A 10964-nucleotide genomic window follows, 5' to 3' on the forward strand; every position below is an offset into this window, starting at 1 on the left:
GTAATTTTTTCGTGCCTTGGGGAGTTCTTTTCTCGTACGAAAAGTGTACTCGGAGTAAGAATTTCGTACGAAATATTTACTCCGGAGTAAATTTTTCGTGGAGTAAAAATTTCGTGTTACACCGGGACCGATGCAAGTTTGTTTCCTTTCTCAGTTTACATGGCGATAGCAATTCTTAAAACTAGTTTCTTCTTCTTCTTCGTTCATGGGCTGAACCTCCCAAGTTCTCTCATGTTTTTGCACGAGTGGATGTTTACGTGTATGACCGTTTTTGCTCCGCCATTCAGGCAGCCATACGCCGCTTTTGGGGGAAGCATGCTGGGTATTTTCGTGTTTCTATAATTAACCCACCGAACTCTGACATGGATTACAGGATTTTTTCCGTGCGCACTTGGTCTTGTGCTTGCGTGTACACACGAAAGGGGATAAGGTGCTGGTAGGTCTGCACATAAGTTGACCTGGGAGATCGGAAAAATCTCCACCCTTAACCCACTAGGCGGCCGCGGCGGGGATTTGAACTCACGACCTTCCGATTAGGAGGCCGATGCCTTATCCACTAGGCCACTAAGCCCGTCTAAAAATAGTTTCATTTAGGTCTATCACAGCTGCCTGAACAATGTGTCCAAGTGATGTGTGAAGATAAAAATATGTACACGAACACATGAATTCTTTTTGTCGTTGTATGCTGACAACACTGCAGTTCTTGCGGAAACTCCAATCAATCAATGAGGCTTATATCGCGCATATTCCGTGGGTACAGTTCTAGGCGCTCTGCAGTGATGCCGTGTGAGATGAAATTTTATACGGCCAGTAGATTGCAGCCATGTCGGCGCATATTTACCTTTCACGGCCTTATTCCAAGTCACACGGGTATGGTAGACAATTATTAACTGTGCCTAAGCAATTTTGCCAGGAAAGACCCTTTTGTCAATCGTGGGATCTTTAACGTGCACACCCAATGTAGTATACACGGGGGGTGGTTCGGACACCGAAGAGAGTCTGCACACAAAGTTGACTCTGTGAAATAAATTTCCGCCGAACCTGGGATCGAACTCGCGCTGACAGCGGCCAACTGAATACAAATCCAGCGCGCTACCAACTGAGCTATATCCCCGCCCGTGGTATGCACAAAGTCACTATGATTTGGATATACCGGTTGTTGGTCTCTTATCTCACTATCAACATTTATCAGAAAAAGGGATGCATTGTTTTAATACTGACACCCACACGCACGCACACTCGCAGACACACACATTCTATGTCTCTGTGACACAGACATAAATCAGGTTCAGTGACATGTCATCAGGGTCTTAATGTATTTGTTGAATTTTATGCGTGACTATAATTTATAACTGTGCAGATACTATTGCTGTTATTTTAACCACTATTGTAAGGGGCTGTGGCCTTAGACAATTAAAGATTTGTTCTTGTTCTTGTTCTTGTTCTGTGACACAGACACACACACGCTTTGGGAGTTTCGGCAATCACTTGGAAGTGCATGATCTGTCTCTTAACCATACAATAACATCCCCTGAGTTTGGTCTCCCTCTCTCTCTTTCTCTTTCACACTCACCCACATCCACAGTATCACACACAGGCATTTATCGAACACAAGGACGCAGCCATTTGCACACAATCTCAGTATCACAAACACAAAACTGTGACAGAACACAGGCAAAGTCAGTATCAAACCCGGACAGAATAACAACCAGAAACATCGTTCACACAGACACAGTCAGTAAATAACACATGCACAGAGTGCAACAGACTAACACAGGTGTACACACGCTTTGTATTGCATCAGTCCATGTTTAAAAAAAGTTTTCTTCTATGATTATTCGCCTGATCGTTTTTGAAACAAGCAATCCGGAAAAATCCTATTCTAAAAATAGCAAGTCTCCCCTCTCATAATTATGATGGGGAAGTTTTGGTTTTGTAGTCTAAGTTCAGTTTTCGTTTCATCAAACTAGCTGCGGCATCTGTGTCTGGAATTCTGGAGTGAATTTTGTGTTGTTGTCGTGTACAATCTTTATCTGCTGTGTTCAACAATTCCATATACTTTAGGTAAGAACATTTTTGTTTCATGTCAGTCCCGTCTCGAGTACTAATCAATGACCGTCCGTCTATTCATCGTTTTATTCCGCTGTGCCTTTGCGATCTACTTCTTACACTACTGTGCAATGAATCATGAACAGACACGGGAAAGGTACGCGATGATTGTGATATCATTCAATACGAGGCTAGCGACTAAATATTTTGTATAGTCCACACATAATTACGCAGTGCAAAATATGCGGCGGTTACTACCGCGATTGGAAACTCAAAGCTTATTGACTTCCTGGTTAGACATTATAAGCAAAACACAGCAGAGATGCTGGCTACTAACATGCATACTGAATTGTATTACATCGAATACAGCCCTTGGGTGAGAAAGGGTTGTGAAAGGAAGAGCTTGCCATTTTTATGTCATTATTCATGTCAGGGAAGTCTGACAAGTTTGTTGATAGCTTGTTGGTTTTTAATGATCCTTCCAACTAATTGGCTATTCGGTACAACTGTAGTGTTGGGTATGCGCGAAGTAATGAGATTTACAGGTTTTTTTAGTGCACGAATATGCACATGAGTACTTATTGAAACAAATCTCTCAAACATAATGTGACCCTCCACCACGGAATGAGTCTCATGTCACCTTTTCATGATTTTCATATTTTTACATTTTCTTAAAGAGGTTTTTATTCTCTATCCAGTGGTGAAAACCGTTTTAGAAAAGAGTGAACACTTTTCGAGTTATAAGCCTGTGACTATGGTGACCCTCACACTGTTACTATAGACACCCCCCGGACTTATATTATGCCCAGCGCAGAACCGCGTGAGGTGACATGAGACTCATTTCGTGGTGGAGGGTCACATATACACACCCACACACACACCAAGAGGATAACACTTCACATTTAAAGTTACTGGACCTGTCAGGACAGGTGCACGGAGGCTCTGAGGCTTTTAGTCATGCCTCAGGCAGCTATCCGTTTGAACAAATACCAAGTTTCATTGACTTTCATGCAAGTCAAAAACTGTAATTTGTTTACGTATTGATTTTGGACTGCCTCCGGGCAGGCATGAGTCGCCCTCGGCCAGGTTAGCATCAAGTCCAGCACGTGAACTCATTTGTGACCCTCCACCACGGAATAAGTCGCATGCCACCTTTGCATGATTTTCATATTTGTACATTTTCTTAAAGAGTATTTTATGCTCTATCCAGTGGTGAAAACCGTTTTAGAAAAGAGCGAAAACTGTTTGAGTTATAAGCCTGTGACTAATGTGACCCTCACACTGTTACCAGACACTCCCCGGACTGATATTAAGCATAGCGCAGAACCGCGCGAGGTGACATGCGACTCATTTCGTGGTGAAGGGTCACATTTGGTTAAAAGACTATGGAAGTCTATTCGTCTCGGTGAGAGGGAGAATTCTTTCTGTTGTGGGTACTTTGTGTCAAGATGTTGTGTGTGATTACGTAAGCATTTTGTAAACGATGGTATGTGGGTCCATTTTGGCATCCCCCACACAGCCTTGAGGCGACTTGAGCCTCAAAACGTGTTCACGGGAAATGTTTAATTACATTTTGGCGGGAGATGCGAACTGGTAAGCCGCATACCGTTTCGTTTGGCTGGCAACACTAAAGGTATGTGAAGGCATCTGTGAGAAAGTTGTGTAAAGCTTTTGACTGTTTATATCGTAATCTGCGACAGAAAGACAAATCGTTGCTTCAGCAATGCTGTGACCCCTGCACTGTCCCTTAAAAGCTAGCCACTCGTCCCACGACTGATTAATTGCACAGGGACACTTAACAGACAGGCGGGTAGCCAGAGAGAAAGCAGAGGCAACAATCCAGCCATCAAACCAAGCAAGCTGGCATGAAGAAGACGCAAACACTTAAAACAATCTAATGTGTTGAAGCTTTGATCTGTGCGGGTACACCTCACAATGGAGGACTCACCAGAACAACGCAGGTTCTTCGGTTCCGTGATGCACCCTATCACAGGCTGGTTGGCTGCCATTTTCCCAGAGGCCAAGGTAAATAAATCAAAGATAACTCAGGTTTTACATAGAAACAGGCCTAGTGATAGGCAAGGGTTGGGGCTGGTGGGCGGAGGGTTTTCATAGCAACAGGCCCAGTGATAGGCAAGGGTTAGGGCTGGTGGGCGGAGGGTTTTCATAGCAACAGGCCTAGTGATAGGCAAGGGTTGGGGCTGGTGGGCGGAGGGTTTTCATAGCAACAGGCCCAGTGATAGGCAAGGGTTAGGGCTGGAGGGCGGGGTTTTTTCATAGCAACAGGCCTAGTGATAGGAAAGGGTTGGGGCTGGTGGGCGGAGGGTTTTCATAGCAACAGGCCTTGTGATAGGCAAGGGTTGGGGCTGGTGGGCGGAGGGTTTTCATAGCAACAGGCCTAGTGATAGGCAAGGGTTGGGGCTGGTGGGCGGAGGGTTTTCATAGCAACAGGCCTAGTGATAGGCAAGGGTTGGGGCTGGTGGGCGGAGGGTTTTCATAGCAACAGGCCAAGTGATAGGCAAGGGTTGAGGCTGGTGGCGGAGGGTTTTCATAGCAACAGGCCTAGTGATAGGCAAGGGTTGGGGCTGGTGGGCGGAGGGTTTTCATAGCAACATGCCTAGTGATAGGCAAGGGTTGGGGCTGGTGGGCGGAGGGTTTTCATAGCAACAGGCCTAGTGATAGGCAAGGGTTGGGGCTGGTGGGCGGAGGGTTTTCATAGCAACAGGCCTAGTGATAGGCAAGGGTTGGGGCTGGTGGGCGGAGGGGCTGGAATGGCAGCACTTACCACTGCATGAAACAGACACATCTGCAGAGACCAACCTATACAAGAAGAGCAAATCTTAAATTAATACGGCTCGCCTTTGACTCGTGTTTTATGACTCAGAATCTGCTTTTTTAGCACAAGAAAAATTACAATTTCCTACATATTGAACCAAAGTCGACCCTACTGTGACCTTAACATTCGAAAAGATCAATCGGATTTTGAGGTTTCCAAGATCTCCCTTTAAAGCATGCAAGAAAAACATTCGTTTTTTAAAAATTATTATAATTTTTATTTGTAACCTGAACCAATCCCTTTTTGATTCTGACCGCTTAGGCGAATCAAAAATCAAACCATTGCCAGTTCCTCAAAAATACATGTACTTGTATCTTTGACTTACTTCAGCTAAAAGTGTGTTGTAACGATTTTTCTATCAGCAAAACGTACGTTGTCTGGTACCCGAGGTTGACCCCATCATCCATCCAGAGAACACAGAAGCTGGCATCCAGGCACTCTGCCCCAAGGCAGATTCACATCATCATCACTACATTCCCTTCGTTGACTTTGATCTCAAACATCTGCCCGAGAGGTGGCGCCACAAGCATGTGTTGCAGGACATCCGGGACATTGCCTCACGAGTGGTGAAACTGCACGTGCACAAGCTCAGTCCTGATCGTCGGCAACAAAAGTGAGAATGTGGTGTTGCCACTGTCGTTGTTACGTCTGTCCAGTTCAGTGGTTATTTTAAAAGGTACTAGCCTTCTCATGTTAAACCGTCAGTAATTGGCAAGGGACACCCACAAACTAGTACACACATTACAAATATCTTTTGTTAATGAGACACAACACTGACTGAACAAACCAATACATTCCCTCTTGACCCCGGTACCGTGAAATCTCTGACGTCAAAAGCGAATTAAAGCTGGAAAAGACCTAATGAAGCGAATAATGGCGTCATGCAAAAATGCTAACTAAATCTGTAAGTCTCCCGAGGATATGACAATGTTAAAAAAATGTTTCTTTGTCATCTTCAACTCAGCAGTAGAAAATGAATCGTAAGGTCACCACCGGGCTGTGCATGCATCGGTATCGTATATCATTAAACGCCTAGCGCATAGAAGACGTCTGTGTGTGTCTGTGAGGGGGGGGGGGGGATTCCTCTTTCATTAAAAAACACACACATCTGCTGCTTATCGTGTGACAGGTACGGTCATCGCGGGTCTGGCTTCGTGACGTATGACAGCCGGTGGGGGGCAGTAGTGCATACCAGCAAGCACGTGGTGCTTGACCCGTATGAAGCTGACCACACTGACGTCATCTTCTTCAGTGACAGGGAAGGTGAAGGTGTCACGGTATGCTTTATGACGTGTTTAATCTGTTATAGACGAGTAATAAACATGGCTCTAAGGCCGATTTTAAGGCACGGGAGGTACTCCCGAGCAAATTTGGTTTTATTTGACAGACAAATGCATATAGTCTTTGAAACAACTTTTCTTGGTACCCAAAAGTGGCAGCAGCTATACGCAATTTTAAGGCAAAGTAGCCCAGTTTTTTGGAACAATGCACTTCAGAAAAAAACACTTTGTTGCAAAAATCGGTAATATCAGCTTAACCGCAGGCAGCAGAGTAAATATCTTTGAGTGAACTATCAAGTAAATGGAAGGTGTTAAACAGCAAATAAAAAGATTGTTTGCGTGCAACACATAGCGGCACCAGGAGGCCTTGCATTTCAGAAATTGTGTTACGTCACGTCCTTTTTGATTTTTCTGGATAATGTCAAATCTCATAAAAGACGTTTTGTAAGCCACAATCTAATGAAATACATATCAGAGGGAAGTGTATTCATTGGGCTTTTAGTTGCAAGTATCTCTGATGAGATAGCTTATAAACACTAAGTGTGAGAGTTCATTTCTGAAGCACACCCCCTACTTTTGGAAGTCAAAGTTATGTCATGAAAGGCTTTTGAGAGGCACTATGACAGGTAAGGGTGGAGTGTAATGGACTTAACATGCTCGTTAATATATAGAAAAATGCCTGCTCTAAGCGTAGGTGCAAAATATATAAAGATACCTGTGAAGAAATTTATGCGCGAGACGATAACTGTGTGCTGAGTTTCATTTTGTGAACCAACGCCTTTAATTGCTTTTCCTTACATTTTCAGGCAGTGCTGGTTTTCATAAGAGTTGCATTTGAACCTCCAAAATGCCCGTCAATATAAAGGAAGAAGATAGAATGTAACTGTGATTGCCAATGTGCGCCATATTTATTGAACATTTACTGAAAAAATCGGGTGCATTCCGTTTTTGGCGGTTTTACGTTTTACTGACGGAAAAACGGAATTTAGTGTGTTATACAAAACTCTCTGGGTAACATGATTTGCATAAAATAAAGAAGTACAATTTATTCCATGTAGTTACTGAATGTAGGTTGAGCTTGCGGAATATTGTTTGAATATTGCACCTGCAATAATGACGTCACAATGAAAGGACACACGGACTCCTTTTGAGTAAACTGACATCTTTTCAAGGCGATGAATTGAGCATCAACATGACAGGATACCCTTGGTTTTTTTCTCACAATGAGAACACTGTCCACGCCGTCTGACGGTCTCGAATAGCAGCTAGCATCTGCAAAATCCAAAAACCAACCAACCAACCACGCCGTCTGATTTTCAAATCTTTGCAAAAATACTTTTATGATCGGTCAGAACATAAGCTAATTTAACAGTCTCTGTTTCCGAGTCTCAGAATGTGTGTGTGTGTGTGTGTGTGTGTGTGTGTGTGTGTGTGTGTGTGTATGTGTGAGTGTGTGTGTGTATGTGTGTGTGTGTGTGTGTGTGTGTGTGTGTGTGTGTGTGTGTGTGTGTGTGTGTGTGTTACAGTGTGCAGGTAGTAGCGAGAGTTTCAAGTCTGTGTGGTCCATGGATTATTCGTCCTTCACTTTGGAGCCTGAAGGGAAAAAGAGGATCGAAGACGCATTGGAACTTTCAGCAAGGGCGGCAAAAGTCGACAGGTTCTTTTCATGGCGAGTCTTCGCTCTCAAGCGTCTGTTGTACAGGCAGTCACGTGACATTGACGTCATAATCATATCTCATCCTCACGGCAGACCAAAGCAGGTACGCTGGGATGCAGAAGTTTAAACCAAAAGGTTCTTTTGTTGAAAAAGTTTTTGTTTCTTCTTTTGAGGATCATATATATTTGGTTCACATTTATAGATTGAAATCATCCGTGTACTTGATGAGTTACTTCTGATTTCAAATATTTTGCTGATGTCCTCCCTGCAAGTCTTGGAAACAATTCACTGACAACTGAATGACAACATATGCGTAGCAGTAAGCACAAAGAATATCTCCCCGCTGATGTAAGATGTGCTTTAAGATGAAGGGTGTGTCTAGCAATTCAGGAATTGTTCCCCTTCTGCTGCGAACGTGCTTAACTGCGTGGCACCAAAATCTGACAAACAAAAGGAAGTAAGCGCTCTAAATGCATACGATAATGTGTCATTATTTTTGCGTGGCACTAAACATACTGCCTTTTTCTGTGTGCTGCAGGTGTCGATTGGCAAGATGTCCCGCCGTCATAGAATATCGTTGGCTTTCTACGATGCCCCCACCTGTCGTGGCTCCAGCGGTGCCCCCATCATCAGGCTCAGCAACGACTACATGCACTATGTGGCCGCCGGTCAGTTCGTCCACCACGGCTTCGACAGCGGCACTGTCCAAGACATCGCCACGGGAATGGGCAGCCTCCGCCCGCCTCTGACATTGCCTTACTACAAAGCCCTGGACAAGGGAAGGATCCGGCGGGCGGTGGCCATTCTGTACGAGCCCGTGTCCTACTGGGCACTCTACATCACGGATATTATGGAGATCGAGGGCGTGCTGTTCTTCTGCACGGATAACTTTTGCTACTTCCTGACGCTGTACGGCTTTTTTTGCGGTTGGGAGGACTCTTGGACCTTGATGGCATTCTACGGATTTCTCTTCGTCATTTTTTGCCAGACGATGCTGTACGGAATGCGAGGTCCACGCTACGCTCTCCTGTATTGGATCAGTCTCCTTCACGGGATTTCCATGCACTGGGTCACGTGGGTTGTTTGCTACTTCGTACCACGTGACTACCAGCGTTTGCTGTGGGTGGTCCCCCTTTGGCTGAGCATCCTGTGGCTGTCTCGGTCAATGTCTCTGACTCATCTCCTAGGTCTTGACCTGTTCAGTGCGGCACTGAAAAGTAAACTGTGATTCTTTGGCATGAAGAAGTCATAGCCCATTCCGAACGCGGCGTATGGCTGCCTGAATGGCGGGATAAAAACGGTCATACACGTAAAAGCAACTCCTGCAAAAATATGAGTGAACTTGGGAGTGTCAGCCCATGGACGAAGAAAACAAAATATACAACATTGATAACATTCAGGTGCGTAAAAGAAGCTCTGCAGTTCTAAACACTGAATTCATTAACAAGTTGTCCAATTTCCGTTGTAACCGTTGTGTTTGATTGATATAGAGGGCGAAAACAGTAAGAGCAGAATGGAAGTTCGATCGCAGAAGAAACAGTAACATTTGACTTTGAAGTTTGGAAGCCAGCACTGGACACTGCGGTACAAGAAGCAAGGGAATATTATTACTGACGTGAATTAATTTACTGTCCTAACTAATTTAACATGCAATGAAAACATCTGAGGGAATAATTTGCTTTGTTGATTGTTGTTTCTTGTCCCTTGAACCCAGTATGTCATACGAAACCAGTTGAGCGTTGATATTACTCAGTAACTCTCTTAAAAGGACAAATAACCTCCTTTTGAGGTTGTTATCGTATGTTAAAGTCTCGCTGCAAGATACTGTCATCCGTATGTTTGTTTCTCCTTTTAGGAACAACACTATAAGCTTATAGCTTGTTGTTGATCCTAAACATGCTTATTATATATTATATCCATACATTGCTGAATAAAACACGGTTTAAACCATCCTACTTTCTCTTGAGTACTAGGCCTACTCTTTAAAACCATTCACATTCAAAGCGTATATCTGCATCACCATGCTTGAGAGGGAGAGAGAGAGAGAGAGAGAGAGAGAGAGAGAGAGAGAGAGAGAGAGAGAGAGAGAGAGAGAGAGAGAGAGAGAGAGAGAGAGAGTCTTGGGTTGCGTGGGTATATGGCATGCTCACTCATTTAAGTAGATCTCGAACTCAGTCTGTGCACATCGTTCAGTTGTAGTTGCATTCAGATCTAACGATCAGAACCAAATGACAAGTTATGTTTTCTCTCTCAGTTTGATGTGATTTGTGGAAGGGATGGGGAGGGGTATATATCAAATTGTAGTTTGAAGATTCATAGCTGAATATGGAAGCAGCAATTTGGATTGGATTGGATTGGATAAGATTTACAGTCCAGTGAGGTTACCCTCATGGAAATTCGGGCTGCTTTCTCCCCGGGGAAAGCGAGCTGCCATACATACGGCGCTACCCATATTTTTTTTTCCTGCATGCGTGTATTCATGTTTCCTGAGACTTAATGCCGTGTGAGATGGAATTTTTTTAAAACTTTATTTCAAGTCCCACGGGTATTTGATGGACATTTTTATCTATGCCTATACAATTTTGCCAGGAAAGACCCTTTTGTCAATCGTGGGATCTTTAACGTGCACACCCCAATGTAGTGTACACGAAGGGACCTCGGTTTTTCGTCTCATCCGAAAGACTAGCACTTGAACCCACCACCTAGGTTAGGAAAGGGGGGAGAAAATTGCGGCCTGAACACGCAACCTCTCGCTTCCGAGCGCAAGTGCGTTACCACTCGGCCACCCAGTCAGAGTGATACCAAATAAATATTATATTTCATCAAGTTTACCCTGTTAGTTGTCCGGTCACAAAGTTTCGAATCTCTGGTGTAGATCTACATTTTTAAATCAGAAGTTATTTTACAAATATTTAGGCGTGCTGGCACTTTTGCAGATGGATTATGCATACAGAACTCAAAAGCCTGTTTTTACATTTAGTCAAGTTTTTTTTTTACATTGATGACTGAATGTGCTGAAACAGAAAATTGCAGAGGAACATTAAAAAGAAGCCTCATCAAGTTCCCAGTGCAGCTACACTGACGTTACCAAAAACATCCCTTTTCAAAGAGGATGCTTGGGAAACTTCATGCAGGCCGAACA

At 43.9% G+C, this 10964-nt stretch overlaps 1 protein-coding gene across 4 annotated transcripts; it reads left to right on the plus strand.

Annotated features, from left to right (window-relative positions):
* The first annotated feature begins 1906 nt into the window (after nt 1-1906).
* LOC138976155 (uncharacterized) lies at nt 1907-9777 on the plus strand. 4 transcript variants are annotated; one of them, XM_070348993.1, is made up of 6 exons: nt 1907-2064; nt 3839-4074; nt 5248-5498; nt 6015-6162; nt 7692-7925; nt 8361-9777. In XM_070348993.1, exons 2-6 carry the CDS (start codon nt 3985-3987, stop codon nt 9048-9050), a joined length of 1413 nt encoding a protein of 470 aa, XP_070205094.1. In that variant the 5' UTR covers nt 1907-2064; nt 3839-3984; the 3' UTR covers nt 9051-9777. The 4 variants fall into 4 exon arrangements, with proteins under 4 accessions (XP_070205094.1, XP_070205095.1, XP_070205096.1 ...); XM_070348994.1 differs by having other exon boundaries at nt 1909-2064; nt 3750-4074; XM_070348995.1 differs by having other exon boundaries at nt 1913-2064; nt 3852-4074.
* Nucleotides 9778-10964: the final 1187 nt, after the last annotated feature.

This window comes from Littorina saxatilis, linkage group LG9 (assembly GCF_037325665.1).
Source record: "Littorina saxatilis isolate snail1 linkage group LG9, US_GU_Lsax_2.0, whole genome shotgun sequence".
Lineage (NCBI taxonomy): Eukaryota > Metazoa > Mollusca > Gastropoda > Littorinimorpha > Littorinidae > Littorina > Littorina saxatilis.

What these genes read in the sequence shown, in the direction of transcription:
- LOC138976155 (XM_070348993.1), top strand. Translation starts at nt 3,985, where the DNA reads ATGGAGGACTCACCAGAACAACGCAGGTTCTTCGGTTCCGTGATGCAC. An exon ending in CCATTTTCCCAGAGGCCAAG is followed by an intron (nt 4,075 to 5,247) that starts GTAAATAAATCA and finishes TTTTTCTATCAG; the next exon opens with CAAAACGTACGTTGTCTGGT. An exon ending in CTCACGGCAGACCAAAGCAG is followed by an intron (nt 7,926 to 8,360) that starts GTACGCTGGGAT and finishes TGTGTGCTGCAG; the next exon opens with GTGTCGATTGGCAAGATGTC.